The sequence below is a fragment of the Eurosta solidaginis genome, chromosome 4, assembly GCF_040869045.1.
Source record: "Eurosta solidaginis isolate ZX-2024a chromosome 4, ASM4086904v1, whole genome shotgun sequence".
Lineage (NCBI taxonomy): Eukaryota > Metazoa > Arthropoda > Insecta > Diptera > Tephritidae > Eurosta > Eurosta solidaginis.
Genome location: NC_090322.1, coordinates 131,694,425 through 131,720,770, shown reverse-complemented (window position 1 = coordinate 131,720,770; position 26,346 = coordinate 131,694,425). Strand labels below are relative to the sequence as shown.

Below are 26,346 nucleotides of genomic sequence, written 5' to 3'. Positions count from 1 at the left end.
TCTTGGATGTTATGCGTGTCTCCTGCGATTCCAATTGTGATGACATGTTGGTAGATATTTGTGATGACATTTCGGACATTTGTGCCGATATTGCAGCCAATATCATGGACAGGTGTGTGTTCGCCATTGTCTGTGGTGTTTCATTTTTCTCTTCAATTTTTGCTGTTGTCTCGTCCCCATCAGGATAAAAGACATACTCGTCCACATCAATTCCTTCTGCTTCCATTGCCTCTCGTAGCCGTGCCTGAAGTTCGAGTTTAACGCCGCTTGTATTCAATCCACGGCTCTTCAAATCCTTCTTCAGTTGCTGGATCTTCAATTCACTGAACTTTGCCATGTCCTTGTTGTCCTCTGGAATTTATTCAACAATTCCTCTTCTGACACCAATTTTAACGAATTTACTTGCAAATCCTCTTATTTGGCTTTTTGCTAAGTTCGTATCACTAAACTGTTGAATAAATAACTCCAATATTGGATAATGGAAAAATGGGCTTCATTAAAGTACTTCACAATTACACTTATACTTTGCAACTAGCTGGCTTAATAACCAAACTGATAGCTTAAATGAAACTTTCAAAATAATACTGCTATGGCTCGTTAGATAGCGTCTTAATCGAAACGGCTTGATAGCTCAAATCGAACTGAATTTAAGCGCCTCTACATTTGTTGCCTTTTATACTCTCTGATTTCAACGTTCGCATCTTCTAGGCGCTTCCAGAATCTACTAGTTGCCATCAGCTCTCAAACTTCTCAGCTGTAACTACATTTGCACAATTTTATAGCTTCTCTCATTGCATACTTTCAGGAGTATCTCAGATATATGCATGTGTTTGTGCATTGATTCTCCGCTGCTCGCATACGTACATGGTAAATATGTGTAGACGCAATTATTGTTTCGTTTATGTAGATACATAATGATTGATCTATGGATGTGCATGATATCACTGTTTAGCTTAGAGATAGCAGCACCCCTTAGTTTTGCTAATATTCGTACAATGAAGTTTGAAAAGGGGATACATACCTACGTTCTTTGATTTTTGTAGGTACATACATATCTACATCAGCTCAAAAAGTACGCAGCTTGGTGCATATGCACTTGTTCAGCTCACCTCTTTGTTCCAAAAAGCATCTTACTTCGCTAATAAATATCAGAATTGAAAATAAGGCAAAGTGAGGAAGAGACAGAAAGAGCGTTTATTGAATATTTTGAATTTCAGTGTTTGTCGCAAAAAAATATCAAAGCAAAAACCTCGTCCATTTGCCAAGAGCGAAATGGCGCACTCTCTTTGGCTGTGATTACATGTATCTCTTTAGCGCAAATACAAACGCTCTACGTTCACTTCACAAACACAAAGATTGTTTTGTCTCGCCATAGCTTGACTTTGGTTATCGAAAACTGTCTTGCTTGCAATATTTGGGGGTTTTCATCAACTGTATCCTAAAAACAAGTAAACGTCTCTAAGTTCTGGTGTAACCGAACATAATATACTCAGCGTGAGCTTCAATTGTACATTTCATTTCAGATAAATTACTTTTCTACATAACACGTGTAACCGCCCGTTTAAAAAACAAGTAAGGAAGGCTAAGTTCGGGTGTAACCGAACAGTACATACTCAGCTGAGAGCTTTGGAGACAAAATAAGGGAAACCCTGGAATGTGTTTGTATGACATAGGTTTCAAATGGAAGGTATTAAAGAGTATTTTAAAAGGGAGTGGGCCATAGTTCTATAGGTGGACGCCATTTCGGGATATCGCCATAAAGGTGGACCAGGGGTGACTCTAGCATGTGTTTGTACGATATGGGTATCAAATGAAAGGTGTTAATGAGTATTTTAAAAGGAAGCGGGCATTAGTTATATAGGGCCTTTTCCATATATCGACCAAAATGTATACCAGGGTGATCCAGAACGTCACCTGTCGGGTACCGCTAATTTATTTATATATGTAATACCACGAACAGTATTCCTGCGAAGATTCCAAGGGCTTTTGATTTCGCCCTGCAAAATTTTTTCATTTTCTTCTACTTAATATGGTAGGTGTCACACCCATTTTACAAAGTTTTTTTCTAAGGTTATATTTTGCGTCAATAAACCAATCCAATTACCATGTTCCATCTCTTTTTTCGTATTTGGTATAGAATTATGGCATTTTTTCATTTTTCGTAAATTTCGATATCGAAAAAGTGGGCGTGGTCATGGCCGGATTTCGGCCATTATTTATACCAAGTTAAAGTGAGTTCAGATAAGTGCGTGAACTAAGTTTATTAAAGATATATCGATTTTTGCTCAAGTTATCGTGTTAACGGCCGAGCGGAAGGACAGACGGTCGACTGTGTATAAAAACTGGGCATGGCTTCAACCGATTTCGCATATTTTCGACTTATGTTCGTCATCCGATTTTGCTAATTTTTACTTAGCACACATACAGTAATAGGAGTAACGTTCCTGCCAAATTTCATCACGATATCTTCAATGACTGCCAAATTACAGCTTGCAAAACTTTTAAATTACCTTCTTTTAAAAGTGGGCGGTACCACGCCCATTGTCCAAAATTTTAATAATTTTCCATTTTGCGTCATAAGGTCAACGCACCTCCCAAGTTTCATCGCTTTATTCGTTTTTAACACGCTTTTATTAGCTTGGCTTGTATCTATCTATGTATCCATGTATGTATGTAACGGAATTTGGAGTGGAGCCGAGAGCCCCGGTAATGCAGAGCTCCAAACTCCCTTGCAACTTTTGAAGCATTTTAAGATAGGTACTTTTAGCTAGTGCAGGCCACCGGACCAAGGCACCATAAAGAAGAATCGGACGCACAATGGCTGTGTAAATCCCGTAGGTCACCTTAGGAGAGAATCCCCAGGAGGTGCCAATTGCCCTCTTGCAGGTGAAGAGCTCTGCTGCTGCCTTCTTGGATCGCTCCACTATATGGTCACTCCATAATAGCTTCCTATCCAGAATGACTCCCAAATACTTGACTTGGTCGCTAAACGCTAAGAACGTACCCCCAATTCTTGGCGATGTAAGATTTGTTACTTTGTACCTCCTCGTGAAGAGGACAAGCTCGGTTTTATACGGGTTGACTTCCAAACCTGTGGCGGGTTGTACTCCTGGAGCAGCTCCAGGATGTCAGCTGGGTCCGTTGGCGTCACTGGAACCCAGGCTCTAGCCCTTTGTCGTGAGGGGATATCACGCGCCTGGATATACCACCCCTATCAGCGTGACGGCGGCCCTATAGAGGTTTACCGACCTGGCGTCGTCACAGGCAATTAGCTTGACATTGCCCTGGAACCACCCTGCATCGGTGTAAGATGGCGGTGGACCAGGGTTATCTTTCTTAACCTTAACGGCCACCGTATCGAGCACGGCCTCGATCCACTTCCACTGTTGTTTCGGGATCCTGCCATCTTCGTTACTCTCGTCTATAATTCCAATGATCTGCCGACCCTTGGCAATTTCGGCTAAAGACCGCATCCAGCCTCCCTGCGTCTTGGCCCTTTTCGGTGCCGTGGGGTTGGATTCATCCATGGACCGCTGGCGTTTCGAGATTTTATCACTCTCGACTAAAACTTTTAAAATTACTTGAACTAAAAAATTAAAAATAAATAATAGTTTAAAAAAATAAAAAACACGCTTTTATAGCTAACCGAACTAAAAAATAGAAAATAATTTTTAAGTAAAAGGAGTTTATATAACAGTAGTAGAAGGTCAAACAATCATTTATAGTTAATCACCTCAAAATAAAATTATAATAAAATTTTTGTTATTAACAGAATAATTTAATTCACAGTAAAAAGCGTGGGGTCCTTGATATTGAATGTTACAATCATTCTATTGGCAACTATCTGAGAGGAAAGCTATGAAATGTAGTCAAATGCACCCCACGCTTTTTACTGTGAATTAAATTGTTCTGTTAATAATTTAAATTTTAATTTGAGGTGATTAACTATAAATGATTGTTTGACAATCTACTACTGTTATATAAACTCTTTTTAATTGAAAATTATTTTCTATTTTTTAGTTTGGTTAGCTATAAAAGCGTGTTTTTCTTTAGTTTTTTTAAACTATTATTGATAGTGAATTATCGCACTTTTTCGGTTTTTTGAAATTTTCGATATCGAAAAAGTGGGCGTGGTTGTAGTCCGATTTCGTTCATTTTAAACAGCAATCTGAGATGAGCGCCCAGGAACCTACATACAAAATTTCATCAAGATACCTCAAAATTTACTCAAGTTATCGTGTTTACGGACGGACGGACGGTGAATTTCTTTTTTCGCCAAGATTATTTGTATATACAGAAGTCTATATCTATCTCGATTAGTTTATGCCGTTACGGATTACCTTTATGCGAACAAAGTTAATATACTCTGTGAGCTCTGCTCAGCTGAGTATAAAATTTTCTCCCCATTTCCTTTTACAATAAAATTTGATAAGTGAAATATCATTGGTTCAAAACAATTTTTTGCTAAGTTCTAGCTTATTACTCTAGTCTACGACCCTTTTAAACTTGCTTTATATCTAAGTTGTCTTTAACAGATCCGTCCATTTTTACTAGAAATATTTTCTGCTATAAGGAAAATCTGTGTACCCAATTTTATTATGATACGTTAATTTTTCTTCGTGCTATGGCTCCCGAAACATAGAAAATTGCTTTGTCATAAAAGGAGCGCCCATTTTTTTAAATTTTAAGTTTTTGCTATTTGTTGTTATAAATCCACTGGGAAATGAAATACCATTGATGTAAAGCTCTGTTTTGCAAAGTTATAGCTTATTTAATCCGTCCACGACCCTTTTAAAAATCTTTTATATAAAAGTGGGCGTGGTCCTTAACCGATTTCGTTAATTTTTCTTCAAAGCATTACTTATAGTAAAGGCATCCTCTCTGCCGAATTTTGCTACGATAGCTTTAACGGTTTTTGATTTATGAATAATAATATTTGTAAAATTGATTTTATCACAAGTGGACGGTGCCACGCTCATTTAAAATTATTTTTTCAACTTTTTATCAAGAGTCTCAATATCAGTCCACATGTAAAATTTCAACATTATAGGTGTAATATTTACTAAATAATAAGGTTTTTTGTGTTTTCCAAAATGTTATATATATAAAAAGTGGGCGTGGTTATCATCCAATTTCGCTCATTTTCAATACCAATGTATTCTGGGTCCAGATAAGTTCATATACCATATTTGGTGAAGATATCTCAATATTCACTCAAGTTATCGTGTTAGCGGATGGACGGACGAACGGACATGGCTCAATCAAATTTTTTTCGATACTGATGATTTTGATATATGGAAGTCTATATCTATCTCGATTCCTTTATACCTGTACAACCAACCGTTATCCAATCAAAGTTAATATACTCTGTGTGCAAAGCACGCTTTAGTTTGTGAAAATGGAAAAAATAAAAAGCGCAGGGTGTTTATTTGAGCGAATACTTTCTTTAAACAAAAATTCATAAAAATCGGTTTGGTACTCCTTGAGATTAGCCGTTCCAAACATTTCTCATATAAGCATTTTTATGTAATTAGTATAGATTAGCGGTACCCGACAGGTGGTGTTCTGGGTCACCCTGATCCACATTTTGGTCGATATCTCGAAAACGCCTCCACATATACAACTAAAGCCACTCCCTTTTAAAACCCTCACTAATACCTTTAATTTGATACCCATATCGTACAAACACATTATAGAGTCACCCCTTGTCCACCTTTATGGTGATATCTCGCAAAGGCGTCCACCCATAGAACTAAGACCCACTCCCTTTTAAAATACTCATTAACACCTTTCATTTGATACCCATATCGTACAAACACATTCTAGAGTCACTCCTGGTCCACCTTTATGGCGATATCTCGAAAAGGCGTCCACCTATAGAACTAAGGCCCACTTCCTTTTAAAATACTCATTAGCACCTTTCCTCTGATACCCATATCGTACAAACAAATTCTAGAGTCACCCCTGGTCCACCTTTATGGCGATATCTCGAAATGCGTCCACCTATAGAACTAAGGCCCACCCCTTTTAAAATACTCTTTAATACTTTTCATTTGATACCCATGTCATACAAACACATTCCGGGGTTACCCTAGTCTCATTTTCCTACATGGTGATTTTCCCTTATTTGACAAAGGATGAAGGAAAATCGTTCCAAAAAACGTCACCCTTGGTCTACAATTTTGTCCATATTTCCCAAACGTATGTGATATGGAATTAAAAACCACTTATAAACCATCTTCGCAGCCCTACGAAACCAACACAGCTAATCTCTCAGCTGAGTATGTAATGTCCAAACTTAGCCTTCCTTACTTGTTTTAGTTATTTTTATACTAAGCGGTTTTTGTACACAGGGTATTATACTTTGAAAAGCAATCCAGATGTGTATAGACTTCGGCATAGATACAAAGTTCGTAAAGCGGGCCAACAACAACTTTTTCAACAACTTTTTCTTGGACAACCAAAAAATATACCTTGTTTGCAGAAGGGCAAATACTAGCATTTTCCCTTTATTTGGTTTTTAAAAAATTTTCATACTTTGCAAAAAACTGCGAATGTAAAGTGAAATTATAATTTTTTCTATTGGTCAAAGACTTCAGTGTCTATTTAAAGAATTTGAATTAAAATATGTTAAAAGTTGTTCCTTTTTGTTCATTTGGCTTATAAGATCCACACAGTAGGCTGTCGTAAGAGGCGAATCAAATCCACGGACTCCAAGGTGCACAATTTGTTCCCGAGGAAGTCGGGCTAGTACCGGACTCAATCTGGCAAAGATCTGTGTACTCCATAACACGCCCTAAGCCTTCAGGGCGTGCTTTTGCAATTACAAAAACAACAACAATGGCTGTTTTCAGCGAACACAAGTTGATGAATCATTGAGTGATAATTTTCTGAACGCACCGTTACGTATTTTTGATCCACTCAATTTACATTCGGTCAACGTGATTACTCGGCATTCTGACAGTTCATTGACAATTCAAAATGGATAACAAATTAAAATTTTCCTCTTAATCATGACGGAACCATACAAGGTGGCAGCATGGGGACATATGTATATACCTACAAACATAAATAAAAGTTCCATGTAGGTACTTTGTTTTTGTAAATTCGATGAACTAATGTCAAAATCGTACTGGTGTATCAAATCAAATAAAAAAAGTACAAACCTTGTATAGTTATTAATTTTATAGTGAAGTATTCAAATAAGTAGATTTTCTATGACTCAATTGACGAAAAAATGTTTGCAACGAATAAACAAAAATTGGGTTTACTGAAAGCGCCCAATAACCGCCATCTAAAAATGATAAATCGAATACATCAATAGAGATCGCCTTAATCTACGTTCCATAATAACCCTTGTGCCCCCTGTGGTCGTTTCAAATGGGGTTGAGTTTTTGTTGTAGTAGCGATAAAGAAATTAAATTTTTTTGGGGACTTTTCTTGTTGTTGTTGTGTTAACAATAAAGACACTCCCCGAAGGTTTTGGGGAGTGTTATCGATGTTGATGATCCTTTGCCGGATATAGATCCGGTACGTTCCAGTAACAAAGCACTAACAAGGCACTAGTCCGACCATCTCGGGAATGATTAACCTTCTAGGCCAAGATTTTTAATAGTTTATAGGCGTATCCCCACATTTGTCTTTGTACGTCTCTCTGATGACCTTTAGTTTGACCGTTTCAACCAAAGGTTGCAATACAAATTAACGACAAACATTGAGAGCGAATTTTTTTCATGTCCGTATAGCTTTTTAGTTTAAAGTGATGGACCTTTTGTCAATTTATTTTGTCTGATAAAACAGAGACTTCGTGGTTGCCTTTTGATCTGGCAGCTAAGCCATCCGAGTTGCTTTGTTCAAGTTTTTTCGTCCAAACGACAGTCGGTGATTAAAAAAGAAAAATGCAGTTTTTAGCGATGTTCAAAAACCCTTGAAGTTTTTAACTGACGTATATTCATTAAGTAATGATGACGATTCTTTTACAGCGCCTCAAATTGTGTATGACTATGTTATAAGGAATTAGAATAATAGTTAATAAGCCTTTTCACTTCCAATTCGAGTTGTGCTATTTTTTGATTTTTCCTTCAAATTGGTGGGACGGGACCTACATGTTTGATTACGGCTACGAACGGCATCTGCAAAGCGATGATTTTCGGCCGAGAGGATTTTCATTACAGAAATTTGCCAAATTACTGCTGAGGGTCAACTCCGTTTAGAAAAACTGTCTCTGTTCCTGATCATTGAACCCAGAACATTCACAGTGGTGGACGAGCCCACTATCACCACACCTCGACGGCCGTAATGGAACATATACATATATAAATTCAGTCAATTCACTATCATTAGAGTTTCTACAATTCTTCTAACAATAATTTAAATTGTAACAGGCGTTTTAATGAAATAAATACACCATACAAGAATATAAAGTCTTATATATTGTAACGAATTTACTGCAAATGCTCTTATTTGCAATCTTCTGCCAACGTTCGTATCGCTAAACTGTTGAATAAATAACTCCAATTTGTAATAATGCAAAATGGCCTTTATTAAAGTACTTAACAATAACAAACTGTGCAACGAATAGCTAGCTTAATAACACTGATTGATAGCTCAATGAAACTCTACTATTCAAAATAACACTGCTATTGCTCGCTAGATATCGTCTTAATCAAACTGCTTGACAACTCAAATTAAACTGAATTACTTCTTACTCGCCTGCCCCGCTTTTATAGTTTAAGCTGCATACTTCTAGGCTCTTCCATTTCCAGAACTTACCAACTATATTCGTGTGTGTATAGTTCTCATGTAGTTTCTACTTGTTTACAATTGTCTACTTTTTAGCGCTTCTCAGATGTACATATGTGAGTTTGTAGTTTACAGTCTCCCGCACACACATAAGCGTATAAGTAAATTCATCTGTGTGTGACATCTCATCTCTCGCTGCCTTGTATGTAAATGTTGCTCGTCGGAATGTGTACATATGTGTAGACGCAATTATTGATTCGTTTATGTAGATACATAATGATTGAATTATTGATGTGAATTCACGTCACTGCTTAGCATCGGCCTGGAGATGGCAGCACTCCTTAGTTTTGCTAATATTCGTAACACTGCCCTCCACCTAAGTCTGATCGTCCCGATCAGACAAATCTCCCAATCTAAACGCCGCTAGCATCTCTAAATGTACCACCCTTCTAATCCGTGGTTTCCCAGTGGTTTGTATGCGGTAGATGGTATCACTGATCTTCTTCACAACTTTGTACGGGCCTTCCCAACTGCACCGAAATTGGGCTGGAACACCTTTCCGCCGTTGAGGGTTGTTTAACAGTACCAAATCTCCATTCCGGAAACCTTCCGAATTATTTTCCCTGTCGTAGCTGTGTTCCATCTTACTACTCATTATTCTGGATCGTTCTCTCGCACTCTGTTGCTTGGCCAATGAAGAACTACTTTGTAGAGCTTGTTCTTGACGGATTGTTTTCACATACTCAGTATCGTTCCGCCGTTTCCCAACAAAAGTGCGCGCTGGCTTGAAACCATCCTTGCATTCTTTCTGAAAAATTCTTTCAGTCATTTTAGTGCGTCCATTAGGGTTTGTTGATGCCGGTCTTTTCCTCGCAGGTACTTTTAATTTCGCTTTATTTGGCACATTCGATCCATCAACCTTTGCTCGATCTACTTTCCTTGACTTTCGTGGTCTCTGTCGAATCTCCTCCACCAGCACTCGCTTACTGCTGAACCCTTTTTCCAAACTGAAGTTAAGTGGCACATCTTGGTTCTCATAATGCATCACCCTTCTCTGCATATCGATCTTGATGTCATGGTCAACCAAGAAATCCACTCCCAATATAACTTCATCAACGATCTCCGCCACAACGTATTTGTGTAGAACCATGACCTTCCCAATTAGGACTTCACATATTACTTCTCCCTGGACTTGGTTATATTCGCCTGTGACCGTACGCAACCTCGCTCCAGGTAATGACTTTACTCTCTTGTAGACCAAATCAGATCGAATCAAGGAATGAGATGCGCCTGTATCTACAGTCAGAACACGCTCCTTGCCATCCACATTCCCTCTGACGGTAAGACTGCTTGATTTCCTTCCAATTTGTGACACAGATATCACAGGACATTCAATAGCCGGGGCAAGTTTTCGTTCTTTATCTCTTACTCGCTCTTGCTCATCTCCTCCAGCTTTGCGTTTACGGCCACCCACATTGTTGGAACTATTAGGATCAAGATCGCAATGACGTGCAATGTGACCGGACTTCCCGCATTTGAAGCATTTGATAACTTTTTTACTCCCCTTTTGCGATCCTTTCAGCACCTCCAATATTGCGTCTACCCATTCTGGCCTTTCTACTTCCACACGGCGTACTTTGAAAACCGGCTTACACAGAAGCGATGCTGTTTCCTGAATCAGAGCTTGTGACACCGTTTCTGCGAATGTTGGCTTTGGGTTTGCGTATGTAGCTCGCTTCGTTTCCACGTCTCGTATGCCATTTATAAAGCTCTGAATCTTCACTCTTTCTGTGTATTCCACGGGTGCATCCGCATTTGCAAGATGAGCCAATCTTTCAATGTCCGAAGCAAACTCCTGCAAAGTCTCGTTAGCTTTTTGGTAGCGGTTTTGCAATTCTATTTGAAATATCTGTTTCCTGTGTTCGCTTCCGTATCGTCGTTCTACAGCAGCCATCAATGCGTCATAACTGTTCCGTTCGTACTCTGGAATAGTCTGTAAGATTTCCGCGGCAGGCCCTTTCAGTGCCACGAACAGAGCTGCAACTTTATCTTCAGCATTCCATTGGTTCACTGCTGCGGTCTTCTCAAACTGTAGCTTAAAGACCTGAAAAGGAACAGAACCGTCAAAGGATGGTGTCTTTACCTTTGGATTACTCGTTGAAACTGCTGGGCGATTTAGTTGCAACTGCTCGATACGTCCTCTCAAAGCATCCACCTCGGCCTCGATTTTTTCTTCAAACTGTAAAATTTTTGTATCTTGCGCCTCCAACTTCGAGGAAATTCGTCCTTCTTGCTCTTCCAGTTGAGCAGAGATCTGCGATGATATCTGTGCTGAAATTTGCGCCGACATTTCGGATATCCGTGTTTCTTGTGCTTCTATCTTCGATGTTATTTCTGACGACATTTCTGCAATATGTGTCTCCTGTGATTCCATCTTGGATGCCATATATGTTTTCTGTTCTTCCAGTTGAGTTTCCATCTTGGATGTTATACGTGTCTCCTGTGATTCCATCTTGGATGCCATATATGTTTTCTGTTCTTCCAGTTGAGTTTCCATCTTGGATGTTATACGTGTCTCCTGTGATTCCAGTTGAGATGCCATTGTCGATGTTTGAGCAGATATTGCAGCCAAAATCATGTTCAAGTCTGTGCTCGTAACTGTCTGCGTAACTGTCTCTTCCATTTTTGTTATTTCCTCGCCATCAAGATGAAAGTCATACTCTTCCACGTCAATTCCTTCTACTTCCATTGCCTCTCGTAGCCGTGCCTGAAGTTCAAGTTTAACGCCGCTTGTATTCAATCCACGGCTCTCCAACTCCCTCTTCAGTTGCTGGATCTTCAATTCACTGAACTTTGCCATGTCCTTGTTGTCCTCTGGAATTTATTCAACAATTCCTCTTTTGACACCAATTGTAACGAATTTACTGCAAATGCTCTTATTTGCAATCTACTGCCAACGTTCGTATCGCTAAACTGTTGAATAAATAACTCCAATTTGTAATAATGCAAAATGGCCTTTATTAAAGTACTTAACAATAACAAACTGTGCAACGAATAGCTTGCTTAATAACCACACTGATTGATAGCTCAATGAAACTCTACTATTCAAAATAACACTGCTATTGCTCGCTAGATATCGTCTTAATCAAACTGCTTGACAACTCAAATTAAACTGAATTACTTCTTACTCGCCTGCCCCGCTTTTATAGTTTACGCTGCATACTTCTAGGCTCTTCCATTTCCAGAACTTACCAACTATATTCGTGTATGTATAGTTCTCATGTAGTTTCTACTTGTTTACAATTGTCTACTTTTTAGCGCTTCTCAGATGTACATATTGAGTTTGTAGTTTACAGTCTCCCGCACACACATAAGCGTATAAGTAAATTCATCTGTGTGTGACATCTCATCTCTCGCTGCCTTGTATGTAAATGTTGCTCGTCGGAATGTGTACATATGTGTAGACGCAATTATTGATTCGTTTATGTAGATACATAATGATTGAATTATTGATGTGAATTCACGTCACTGCTTAGCATCGGCCTGGAGATGGCAGCACTCCTTAGTTTTGCTAATATTCGTAACAATATTATTAATTGCTGTTTTTATGTGCAGGTCCCCCTTATTTGGAATCCAAATCTATAAATAAAGTTTTGGTCGTGAATATTGAGATTGGTGCTATTAGCGAACTTTGGGCATTATTGGTCGTAGTGTTTTTGTTTAGCTATATTTTATTAAAATAATTTGTTAAAAATAGACGATTGTGAGCACACAAACAAATCTATTTGTACTATGGTACTATTGTGAATATTTGATTAGAACTAACACTGCATTACCGGCAGTTGCTAACATTCGCCAGATGGCAGCGCAAGCGCATGTAAGTTTTTATTGATATATGAGTGATTGATAGAACAGCTGATTTCTGTTGATATTTGATATGAGACTTGTATTTTGTTGCGCAAAATGCGCACGGGTCCGGCTAGTATATTCATAATATGTGTTTTATATTCTATTTTATAAATATCTTGACACTTATGTCCGGTTTTTATTGCAAGTTTAAACTCCAGTTAAAGTTGACTATAGATCAACCCTGCCACTTCGGCCGCTTCAACTAAGATAAGCAGCAAAATTATAGGTTACCGTACAAAGTAGCAAAGTTGAACTTTACTAAACTTTAACTAGAATTTGAACACGCACTGGAAAGCCGGGCCTAAGTTAAATAATAGATAAATTTTAATTTTTCACTAACCTGATAAACTAAATGCTCTTCTGTAAGAACTTTTAAAACTATAGCCTTTACACCAGTTCCAGATGCAAGAAGCATCCATTGTCCCACTAAGGTAAGTATTAATGCTAATTTTCCGGTTGAGATACAACATGTGGAAAGCATTATTGTTGTTGTTTGAGGTCAACTATTAGTTGTTTGTAGAGTGTGAGCGCGAGCAGATTATTAGGTGATTGCAGTTGGCTGTTTATTTTTTAAAATACACGCACGTACAAATTGTGTTACCTGACTATTGTTATGTTCCCCCTGTTTCAAGAGCTTCCAATTCAAGTTCAGAAAATTACAATTCAAGTTCAGAAATTCCAATTAAAATTTAGAAATTTTCAATTCAGATTCAGAAAGCTACAATTCAAGTTCAGAAACTCCAATTTAAGTTCAGAAAATTATAATTCAAGTTCAGAAAATTACAATTCAGTTAAGAAAATTACGATTCAAGTTCGGAAAATGACAATTCAAGTTCATACAGATTTCAGGAATTTTTATTTCATACAATGGAAATAAAAGTATGTAAGATGAACGTTAGCGCTAATAATTATAATTTGAGGCCTACTTTCTATTAATAAAGGATTGGTCTTCTCCCTCACTTAAATCAATTTGGATCACATGCAGGAGGTAGCGAAGAAAACCCCCTCTCCTCTCTTCTCTCTCCTCCTCTCATAAGAGGTCAGTTACAAGGATATCCAGCTAAGCCATTCTAAGTGTCACAAGCATTAATCTGCATTGAGTATGACAGCAGTGATGACGAAGATATGACCACTTACACAGTCAACCGAGTGTTACCACTCACACAAGTAACGTATAAGTACTGTGTGCACATATCAAGTCTTCCTCCACCTGCCTCCCTCTCTCAATTCTGTGAAGGTCTCCCCCTTCCGCTACTTCCAAACTGCGCTGTCGACTTTCAGTAATTTCATGGCCAGAGCGTCATCATGCACTTGTTGCAAATAGTTATCCTTCGTTGGATTTCTAAGCTCGGGATGTAAACGCCTTGGAGACAACTTGGGGTACAGTATATCCAAGCCACCATTGTCAACGAAGCATGACCCCTCCCGCAATTTACATATAAGGAGGGCTGTTCAAAAATATGTATATGGAAGTGCAAATCACAATACATATATATAGAAAATTATATGTACACTGAAACTTTTCTAAATTGAAAAAAAAAAAAATGTTTTAAATGCTTAAAGAGTTTTTGTGGCACCTTAACGCATAAATTTTGAATTAAAAATTGTCTCAGTGCTACAATATTTTTGAAAAATTTTTTGTTGTCAATTTGTTAGTGGAATTTGAATATCATACCCATTGTGAATTCATAAAAGTGGCGAATGTTTGATAAAAACGTTCACAATAGCAAACAGCCTCGATCAGCTGTTCCATCGCTGTTCGATTACTTAAATTATTTGCTCAATAGTGTTTTTCAAAAATTTTTGTAGACGATTGGTTTATTACATTATTTACATATTTTAAAATGTTTTCTTAATTGGCTGCTCAAATTTTATCTGTTAACTAGATTTTAGAAATGAATATAAATATGTAGTCTGATTTTCAGTATACACATTTAAAAAAATAGCTGATTTGAAGAAGAGTTGGAATAAGAACTGGAATAACTTTTGAAAAATAACACCCTACTTATAAAATTCTGAATTTGAATTGTAATTTTTCTGAACTTGAGATGTAATTTTCTGAACTTGAATTTTGAATTTCTGAAGTTGAATTGTAATTTTCTGAACTTTAATTATAATAATCTGAATTTAAATAGGTATTTCTGAACTTGAATTGGAATTTTTTGAACTTGAGTTGGAACTTTTAAACTTGAATTGTAATTTTCTGAATTTTAATTGTAATTTTCGGAACTTGAATTGCAATTTTCTGAACTTTAATTGCAACTTTCTGAACTTCAGTTGTAAATTTCTGAACTTAAACTGGAAAAGGTGTAGAATTCAACACCAACAGACATTAATTTCACTGATAAACATTTATAAACTACCGTTAATGTTAACAACTACGAGATAACTAAAGTATGTGATAAATGGAGATTTAGGAAATCGCGAGATGGGCTCCCCAATCAGTGCTGCAAATTCTCAGAGTGACAGTAGCGAAGCGCTACTATTATTTACATAATTCGAAGGCGTTGTTTTACTTTATAACGCGATGGCATTGGTTAGTTGCTGCTTTTATTCTTTAAAGCCGCGGCATAATGAAATTTTTATATAGATGCGTTTAACACATGCTTACCAGCCACTAACCAAAACAGGCATGCTTAACCAACGAAACGATATCATTTCGTTACGATAATTAACGTTAATAAACGAAACAAAGTCATTTCGTTTCGGTTATTAACGTTAAGAACGTTAAATTAACGAAATGATTTTGTTTCGTTTTCTGCCATATCAAAACGAAATCAAATCGTTTAAGTTGATTATTAATTTCAAACTATGCTGGCAAAGCTGATTGATGGCGGAGTCATTAAAGGTGAAAGCATTAGCCAAGCTGATTGCAACTTTTCTCATGAATTTTGATAGTACGAACATTTCTCAGAGTATTTTTGACATTACCACCAACGAATTACACAAACAAATTACATGGAGTTTGTGTGTATGTCCGCTTGCTGTTACCACCTTACGGCTTCACCATGGGTATAGCATTGCCAGCACAATTCAAACATAAAGTATCACGTTTTTGTTAACGTTTTTAACGTTAACGAAAGCTTTTCGTTTCGGTTAAAAACGAGATACAATTTATCTTGATAATTTCTTTATCGATAATATTTCGAAGTGTTTCAACGGAAACGGTGGAAATTTGTTGATAAACGATTAGCTTAACGTTAAGGTGCATCCCTGAACCAAAATTTGGCGACGCGAGAATTCTTATACAAGAACAAAAATATGTATACGAAACGATTTACATTAGAGCAGGCATCGGCAAATTAAAATGCAGATGTGTTAATGAGAGCGCGATAATGGCGCACATCACCTGATGCATCGGTTTGCGTAGTTCATTCGCTTATTAGCCAGCAACAACACAATATCGTTTGTAATTAAATTTTTAATGCGCACGATGGCAAGCAAATGGTTCATACAACAGACATCGACAAATAATGGCACAATTGTGCATACGCCCAGCGGCGAAAGTATGCATTACGTAATCCAATACTTCTCCAACACTTCGAATTCAGTATGCAATACAGAATCAATTACAATCAATATTACTTTTCCATAAGCATGGCCGCTTTGTGGACAGAACTGATTACTTACATCATTACTGGTAATGAAGTAAGTAAACGATATCCGAACAATCTTCGAATGTTTATTACTCTAAGTCATACTTTTCTGAAATTGTAATCGGCATTGTAGAGAGGTCACCCACATAACGATACACGATTTCTAAAGGGTAAAGAACCTTGTAATACAGCCACTATACCAACTCGTGTACTTGTAATCGAAGTGGTAAAGTATAGTGAACACATTACACATTACACTTATACACATAACGATACACAAATCTGAAGTGGTAAGTGCTCTTGGAACAGAATCACTGTACAACTTAGTGTACAATTCAAAGGCAGGATAACAGCAAAGTAAATTATGTATTTTCATTTATACCATTTGTAAAATATTTATTTTTATTTCATTTCATTTATTAATAAATGCATTGGTACAATAAGAAAAGTAATTATTTTTTAGTACAACAATAGTAATTTAACACATATCAAGGAACATTATTATTATTTATTAAATTATTATTTTAGAAATTATTAAATTTATATGAAATATTTCAACAAAAAAGCTTCAAAAAACTTAAGTGGCATCCACAAACCTAACCTATATATATACTTATAATTAATAAAAAAACTTAAATATTATTTGAGAAAAAAACGTCAAAAGGATAAAAAACAAACTAAAATACGAAGTCCATATTTTTCTTATAAGTATATCTTTGGTGACTTCTTTTGTACTACCAGTACTTTCAATATTTTCTTTGTTTTTAATTTGTTTAATTTTATTGTCATATTTTCTTTTCGCTAAGTGACCCTTCAGCGTTTTGAACGATGTCGTATAAATTGTTTATATAGGCGCTCATTGGTGCCATCAATTTTTAAAGCATCTGTAAATAAAAAAAATTAGGACTTGATTTGAATATATGTATATATAAATATAATAAATAACACAGTTCTACACAAAACACAAAAGTGTATTGGGGTATTCACGCCAGCAGCTTATCAACTTATCTTAATAAAAATTATTTGCCTCTAGTATATTTTGTTTTTGGAAGTAATGTAAAAATATACCACATAAGCATATAAGCTGATAACTAGGCTCACGTGAATACCCCATACATGTCTGGGAAATGATGTTTTTCTTGCAGATCTCGTCAAGTAGAACATGAATTTAGGTAGGAGATTTTGCAAACACACCCAAAATCTTGAGTTACTAGGGGGACTCATGTAACCGTATAAATGCCTTATAAAGTGTGTAAACGTATAAATTTATCTAGTTTACGCACGAGCTGTCAAATTTTGTATGAAAAATCATTTACACAATTTGTATAAATTTACGCGCACATTTCATTGTGTAAACGCGGTAAACTCAAAGGAATGCAACCTTGCAGACATTACAGACGGCATTTTCATCAAAAATCTCCAACCTCAGCAAGTAAAGGCGTTTTAGTTTTGATTTTTCACTTAATCTTGGTATTTTTTAATTTGTATAACAATCAAAAAAATTTGTTTGGAAATAATACAGCTGAAAAACAATCAAGTTTATCAAGAGTATTACTAGGTGCGTTCATATAACCGCGTGTGTAAATGGATATAATTTTACACCTTATAAGTTTATATGCTATCATGAGTCCCCCTACTGTAAAAAACTGCTTTAATGGGAAGAAAAGTTTCTTCCTTTCCTATGATACATAGTTAGGAAATTTTTCATATGTGTGATATTGTTTAACATAACTCACGATTTTAAAGATGTTCCGCAGATTTCGCTTGCTTAACTGCTTTTTGCTACTCATATTAATTTTCCTTTTTGTATTGGAATAGTAGTAATATTACTAAGTAAACAAATTACGAATATGTTTTTAACTATAAGCTAACTCTGCACTTTTATAAAAAACAATTAACGCACAAGTTTTACACGCAAATACATGTTACAAATATAGGTATATATATACATAAAATCACAATATATCAGTAGTTCACAGAACTCACCGTTATGCTTGCTGGAACTCCCAATGCACACACTAAATAAGCAGAAACCTATTATTATAATATGTAAATCGAAGAAATTTAACAGAAAAACTCACTTAAATAGTTTAAATTTGTTTTTATTATTTATTACCTGAGGTTTTTTGCTTTTCAATTTTTTCACTAACTACTATTTACAGCGCACAATCTTCACACGAATAATCGACTGACGCGTGCCACAAAACGATCTACATAAATGTACATATATATGCAAAAGTATGAACATACATATGTATGTATATATGTATGTATTTTACACGAACCTTCACGAAGTTTTAAAATCTCTATTACGAAGAATGCATAGAAATTTCTTCATTACAAGTCAGCATACAATCTAAGTGAATGTAATATATTACTTGTAAGGGGTTCGTAATGCATAACGTGGAAGGATCGCAGACTCACTTCGCCGCTGGGCGTATTCTTATTCTCTTTAGTTTAATAGTCACTGAGCATTTGGCGCAGCAAAATCGATTGTGTGCGTCACTGATGACCTAATATGAAACTCTCTGAGAGCGCGTGAAAATGTGTATTTTTTTATAATAGATGCCATCATGCTCAAAATCAAATTTGGGCATTTCAGAATAACGTTGGGGTATTTTACATGGTAAAGGTTTAATTTATGATTTTCACCGAAAATTTGCTCAAAATTGTACATTGAAATACCAAAAAACTCGAATTGATGTCAGGATTACAAATCCGAAGAAAAAAAACTCTTTTTCAGCCGTGGAAAATTTATCAGTGACAACACCTTTCATCGAAGGGCTGCACACGAAACAGGTTTTGGTAGCAACTTTCGATTGGTGAAAAAGTCAGGTTCCTAGTCTTCGCGTTGATGTAAATGGATGCATAAGGGCCATGTTTTTGTGGAGCGTTGCGACATTCCATTTTTCACAGCTGAGATAAATTAGTTATACGTATCATTGTGAATGATGACTAAGTGTGATATCTTATCTGTCAACTGCCTGACAGGATGTTCAATATGGCTACTTTTTAGCGTTTTGACAGGGTGTCCAATATGGCGGCACCTATCTTCAGCGGGTGAGAGAAAGAGATACAGAAGGAGGCAGCGATATGCAATTACAAATCAGGTGATCCAATCACTTTGGAATTTTGACGTCTATGCAGAAGATATCACACTTAGATACGTATAACGCAACATGTTTAATTAACAGCCTTTTGCGGACGACAACGCAGATACTTCACCAAGTGATCTAATTTCGTAATTTCTTATACATTTTTTGCGTTTTTTATTGTATGTGGATATACATATGTATATACATAATCGTTTTGGTCGCATTAAAGTGAAAAAAGGGGCTAGCCGTTCACTGTTATATTATGGCGGTGCCAGAGCAACAAAGCAAAGCAACGCAATCGAAATATATTCAGCCCAATTCTAAATGAAAATTCCGTGCGAGTTTTTTCCCTTCTCCCATTCCTCGTATTCTAAATAAAAATTCCTGGTGATTTTCACTTCTCCCTTTCCTCCTATTCTGAACAATGTTCGAAAAAGCGGAAACCGGTTATGGGAGAAAAGTAGGTATTGTGAATGTGAGGGAGAGGGAGATTTCTCTGCCATTTCATAGGAGTTTTTTCACTAGTTAAATTAAAGGGAATGCATCAAAATAGTTAAAGGAAATTTGTTATTTTAAGAAAGAACACTTATTTGTACAAATTTCGCCACCAGCTTCATATACAATTAACAACTATAGTCTAGAAACTGTAAATAATTTTATTGACTTGGGAGTCATGATGGATTCCAAACTTAGTTTCAATCTTCATATTAATGCTACAGTGAATAAAGGTAAAGGTGTTTTTGCATTTGTTAAACGGTGGTCAAAAGAATTTAACGACCCTTACATAACTAAAGCACTTTTTACAACATTAGTTAGGCCAATATTAGAATACGGCTCGATAATTTGGAATCCGCGTTATCAAGTCCATGCAGACAGTCTCGAATCAATACAAAAACAATTTTTACTATTTGCCTTAAGAAATTTCCAATGGGACTCTTTAACTAATCTTCCACCTTATACTAATCGATTAAAGCTTATCAATCTTCCAACTCTTGCTAGTCGAAGGGAAATGCTTGGTGTGATATTTATGACAAAACTTTTAAATGGATCAATTTCGAGCCCATTCCTTCTGAATGAAATGAACTTTTGCGTTCCCTCTCGGACATCGAGACACTTCAAACCTCTTCTGCTGAAACAATGTAGAACGAATTTCGAACAAAATGAACCTTTTCGGCGTTTATGCCAAGATTATAACTCTCACTCAAACACATTTGATAGCTCGGACTCCCTTTTTTCTATAAAAAAGATTGTTCTCACCTCTCTAAATTAATGTATAATACGTTTGCTTCTGTTCTCTTTAAGTATTACGCTTGGCTGATGAAATTTCTTCTGTAGCTGAGCAGTCTCAGATCGTGACGCTTGACAAACCGCTGCCCATCAAAGACTCGGCAAAATAAAAAAAAAAAATAAAAAAGTTATTATATATATATATAAATCGATCGCGTGAACAGGATTAGCCTGGTTTCATTGGGCCACTTGAGGGCAGCGCGCTGCCACAACGTCCATTAAAAACAAAAAAAAAAAAAAAAAAAAAAAAAAAAAAAAAAAAAATTTGTGCTAAAATATGTATTTACATTCTACCACAATATTCTCACTGTTAATACAACAACAACAACAACCACAATATTCTCTATTTTAAGTCGAAAAATATAACATAAGCAACGGAAGAGCTCTTCGCATATTTGATGCAGCCATCCAGAAATTGCGCAAGGATTTTTTAAGAAGGCTTAAATAGATTTGGGCATATGGCGAAAGGCGAACTCAACTCGACTTGGCCGCCAGAAAATTGCTTTGCAGAATGAATGCAGGCGGATTTGTGTTATCCCGCCGGTCTTCTTCTTATGCTCCTTTGTTGATGTTGCTGTGGCACCAATTCCTTACTCATTTCAGTGAATACCACATGAAATGCAATAATGTGCATTGTTTATACCTTATTTCTTAATTTCAAACAAATTGGCAACAATAATTAAACTTTACAATTTTTTAAACAAAATAAGAAATGCGCAACGAAATTTCAATTGACAAAACAACTGACTTCGAAAATTCGAAATTCCTATTCCCCAATTATTCTTCTCCCTAGGAGAAAAGAATTGGAGGATTTTTTCCGCGGGAATAAAAAAATCTGCGGGAACAAAATTCCGCGAGAATATTTAGAATTGGTCTGATTATTTCATATTTTTTCACTTATCTACCACAAAATATTTCTATTAAACTTTGCCTTTTTTTTTATAAATTTTGATAAGCTTTTATCAGCTTACTTGCTGATTTATTTGAAAATAATGAAACTGAACGGATTTCTTGGAGTTTTTTTAGCGTATTTTAGGCAACTCTATAGCCATCTGATGTTCAAGACCCGCTCTTGGAAACGAATGAACTTTTGTTTACAATCGAATGAACTTCAGGACCCATTCCTGGAAACGAATTGAGAGAGAATGAATGTTTCGTATCAGGTCATCAGTGGTGTGCGTCGCTTGCAATGTTGACGAATGTTATTAGCAAGCAACAAGCAAAGATCATTTGTTAGTTTTTTTCAATACGCACAAGCGAAAAATATTTATTTTTTACCAGCCCTTTTACGTAAATACAATCTTTTCTTGCCATTGTGCGCAGTAAAATAATAACAGGAAACGGTCTCAACATGCTAATAAGCGAATGAAGAACGCAAAACAATGCATCAAGTGATGTGCGCGAATATCGCGCTCTCACTAACACATCTACATCTTCATTTTGCCAATGCCTGTTATACAATTAAACACATTGTATTTGCGCAAAAGGGTTGGCCAACATTAAATATTTTTCGCTTGTGCGCATTGAAAAAACTAACAAACGATCTTTGCTTGTTGCTTGCTAATAATATTCTTCAATATAGCGAGCGACGAAAACAATCGATGTTACTGCGTCAAATGCTCAGCGATAGGGCTGGATATCGATTCGATCCCTAATCGATTTAATCGATCTTTTTTATTTTGAAATGTAGCTGCTATCTGCTTTCCCGACGCTTGAGGAAATACAAAATTCTGTAATTTTTATTATTTTTATAAATTTAGTTTATTGTGTTGTTGGCTTCAAGAGAAAGATGAAGAAATTTCTGCGCACTTCTGGTAAGCAATATATTGAAAATATGCTTATATATTTTTTGGTATGATCATATTATGTAATACTCCTATATAGTAGATGGGTATGCTACTGTGTTTTGAAATAAAAGATTCAAGAAAGCGCACAAAATATGACATTTTTGTATACACTATATATAATATATACTATACTATACTAATTATCTCACTCCCGTGAAAGGATCAAGTGAAGACCAATATGGCATTCCTTGATGCTTCCAATTTTGTCGGCAGTCAACGAAACCAGAGAGAAACTGTCCTGCTTTCAGGGCTGTACCGGAGGCCGTGGAGTCCCTTGTGCAAAATTCACAGGCGGCCCTTTTTCTGAAAAACAGGTTATACGACACAAGTGCTTGTATGATATTTTTATATTATGTTGCATACATAGACTCGGTACGGCGCTGCCTGGTTAAATGGTTAAGTACGTAAGTAAGTACATACATTGTTACAAAGAATAAGCAAAATTTAAATAAACTTTGTTCGTTTCGATTTAATCGACTAAATCGATTTTTTTCTAGAATCGAATCGAAAAAATCGATTCTTAAAAAAATCGAATCGAATCCAGCTCTACTCAGCGACAACTAAACTAAAGAGAATAAGAATACGTGTGAATTGAGTGTGCACAATTGTGCTACTATTTGCCGATGTCTGCATTAGGGACACAGTATATAATAAACACACCAACGGACATTAATTGCGCGAACATTTACAAACACCGCGAAGCGCTACAATTGTTTACATAATTTCAAGGGCGTTGATTTATTTTATAGTGCGATGTCATTGGTTATTTGCTGCTTTTATTCTTTACAGCCGCGGCACAATGAAATTTTTCATATAGATGCATTTAACACATGCTTACCAGCCACTCACCAAACTTTGGCGACGCAAGAATTCTTATCACTGACACAGATGACATTCATATCTTCTCGCTCTCTGAGAGCGCGTGAAAATGTGCATTTTTTATAACATTGACCATAGATGGCATCATCCTCAAAATCAAATTTGGGCATTTCGGAATAACTTTGGGGTATTTTACATGGTAAAGGTTTAATTTATGATTTTCACCGAAAACTTACTCAAGATTGTCAAATGGGATATCAAAAAACTTGAATTTTTGTCAGGATTACAAATCCAAAAAAAAGCTTATTTTACCCATTAAAAATTTTTCCGTGACAACACGTGAAATTAAATTTTTTGATAGCTAAGATAAAATGTACTTATCTCTTTTCGTGCGTTAATATAACAGCTCATTTAATTTTGTTATTTCTTGTACATTTTTGCGTTTTTTATTTCGTGACAAAAAAAAACTAATCATTACTACATATATTATAAAGCTTTGGCTGTAACATGCCATCAAAGCGAAGCAACGCGAGCAAAGCGTTTATGTAGTATCTCCTTAACTCTTTTAATTAATTTTTGCATTTTCCACACCACCAGGAGGTATGCAATCATGAAAAAATTCTGGCTACCCTCGCATCCCATGACACACTTTTTGTTTCTTGGCATTTTGCTAGCAATTAAACAAATTGTTATATTATTTCATATTTTTTCACTGCAGAAAACACTACTTACAACTTATTATAGTTTAAAACTAAATATTTTTCCGAAAATTCGCCTTTTTTACAAATTTTTGATCCGCTTATGTAGTTGAATACACTTGAAATTAAAAATAATGAAAACGCACCGATTTTCTTGGAATTTTTTGGCGCGGTTTACGCAACTCTATAGCCATCTGATGTTCAAGACCCATTCTTGGAAACGAATGAAGTTTTGTTTACAATCGAATGAACCAATGTTTACAATCGAATGAACTTAAAGACCCATTCCTGGAAACGAATTCAGAGAGAATGAATGTTTCGTATCATGTCATCAGTGATCACTGATGACCTGATACGAAACTTATATTCTCTCTCAATTCGTTTCCAGGAATGGGTCTTGAAGTTCATTCGATTTTAAACAAAAGTTCATTCATTTCCAGGAATGGGTCTTGAAGTTCATTCGATTGTAAACAAAAGTTCATTCGTTTCCAAGAACATCAGATGGCTATAGAGTTGCCTAAACTACCCAAAAAAAAAAAACTCCAAGAAATCCGTTCGGTTTCATTATTTTCAAAAAAATCAGCAAGTAAGGTGATAAAAACTTATTAAAATTTATAAAAAAGGCAAAGTTTTGTAGAAATATTTTGTGGTAGATAAGTGAAAAAAAATAAAATAATATATTTCGATTGCGTTGCTTTGCTTTGCTGCGCTGGCACCGCCATAAGATAACAATGAACGGCTAGCCCCTTTTTCACTTTGATGCGACCAAAATGGTTATGTACATACATATGTATATCCACATACAATAAAAAACGCAAAAAATTTATAAGAAATTACGAAATTAGATCACTTGGTGAAGTATCTGCGTTGTCGCCCGCAAAAGGCTGTTAATTTTACATGTTGCGTTAACCTATACGTATACTTACAATTTATCTCAGCTGTCAAAAGTGGAATGTTGCAACTCTCCACAAAAAAATGAACTTTATGCATCCATTTACATCAATGCGAAGACTAAGAAGCTGACTTTTTCACCAATCGAAAGCTGCTACCAAAACCCGTTTCGTGTAAAGCCCTTTGATGAAAGGTGTTGTCACTGATAAATTTTCCACCGGTGTAAAATTCTTCGGATTTGTAATCCGGACAAAAATTCGAGTTTTTTGATATCCCATTTGACAATCTTGAGCAAGTTTTCGGTGAAAATTATAAATTAAACCTTTAGCATGTAAAATACCCCAAAGTTATTCTGAAACGCCCAAACTTGATTTTGAGCATGATGGTATCTATGGCCAATATTATAAAAAATGCACATTTTCACGCGCTCTCAGAGAGCGAGAAGTTTCATATCATCAGTGATTCTTATACAAGATACGAAACGATTTACATTAGAGACACTGCTATAATAAACACACCGACGGAGAAGAATTTACTTTAAGAGTTATGATTGAATATTTAAAAACACCTGTCAACGAATAATCAGTATCAAACTCCACGTCACCAGGGAGGACGCGAAATAAAATGTATGTACTTTGAGGATCAGTTTTTTATGTTTGTATGTTTGAATTGATTTGAGAATTGGTTTTTATGTTTATTATTAGTTTCAACCCTGAAGACGGTTACTTTAGAGTAACCGAAATATATTGGTATCCGAAAAAACAACTATTTCATTTTATTGTGCAAACCTGGGGGTCAATTCCGTAACTGTGAAAAACTGAAAAATGTACACTCATTGAAAACTCATTTGCACACACAATTTACACTTTAAATTTTCATGCGATTCTGTAAATTATTGTGTACATTGTTTTGCTGAATGAGCGCTGAATGCAAAAGTCTTATGTCAGTGAGAAAATAATCATCAAACGCCATGAAAACAAAAAAGTCATTCTGCAACAGTGCGTATGAGTTTTGAATGTCAGGATAGTGTACACTGCCTGCCAAGAAAACTCACGAAGTTTTTACCAGTGAGTTTTTTTGTTCACAGTTTTGCTTTACAGAATCAGAATTTCAAAGTTTACACAATATCTTGTGTACATTTAAAACTCACAGTTAGCGAATAGGGACCCTGATCTCAAACCAGCAAAACAACAAAAAGTTAGAAATTTAAAGGTCGCCAAAATTCTCACAAAACAAGCTCATGCATTTCAGTAACATCGCCACAATCAACCAAGAGGGAGGGTTATAAATATGAAGGAACTTTAGATTGGCAATTGAAGTTTATTTTGCCTTGCCCATACACATCCAAAATTTCGCGAAGCACTGTTTTAAACATTCTCCCTATACAACAAAAATACTTGCTAACATATTTTGTGTCGTATTAATTTCAAAGGTGCCAGCACCCTTGGCCAAAGCAAATGTC

The 26,346-nt window shown here is 35.9% G+C and overlaps 1 protein-coding gene and 2 long non-coding RNA genes across 12 annotated transcripts in view; 1 reads left to right on the top strand and 2 right to left on the bottom strand.

Moving 5' to 3' along the window:
* LOC137250349 (sulfhydryl oxidase 1-like) overlaps positions 1-26,346 on the bottom strand; it is a 189,737-nt gene that overhangs the window by 44,714 nt on the left and 118,677 nt on the right. The window contains exons 1-2 of one of the 9 annotated variants that reach the window (XM_067782975.1): positions 13,253-13,344; positions 12,992-13,154 (exon numbers count right to left, since the gene is read on the bottom strand). The exons of 3 other annotated variants lie outside the window; for them this stretch is intronic. In XM_067782975.1, coding sequence (XP_067639076.1) covers positions 12,992-13,132 — 141 coding nt within the window. In that variant the 5' untranslated portion in view covers positions 13,133-13,154; positions 13,253-13,344. 5 more of the 9 variants (XM_067782981.1, XM_067782976.1, XM_067782983.1 and 2 more) reach the window with 5 other exon arrangements.
* On the bottom strand, positions 16,705-18,522 carry LOC137250351 (uncharacterized). Of its 2 annotated transcripts, none has more exons than XR_010952925.1 (3): positions 18,364-18,522; positions 18,234-18,281; positions 16,705-17,131 (listed from the first exon to the last, which is right to left on the bottom strand). It is a non-coding gene; the product is annotated as an uncharacterized lncRNA (long non-coding RNA). The 2 variants fall into 2 exon arrangements; XR_010952924.1 differs by having other exon boundaries at positions 18,234-18,265.
* LOC137250350 (uncharacterized) overlaps positions 25,391-26,346 on the top strand; it is a 64,376-nt gene continuing 63,420 nt past the window's right edge. Inside the window, exon 1 of the long non-coding RNA XR_010952923.1 lies at positions 25,391-25,510. This is a non-coding gene — a long non-coding RNA (uncharacterized lncRNA). The remainder of the gene's footprint in view (positions 25,511-26,346) is intronic.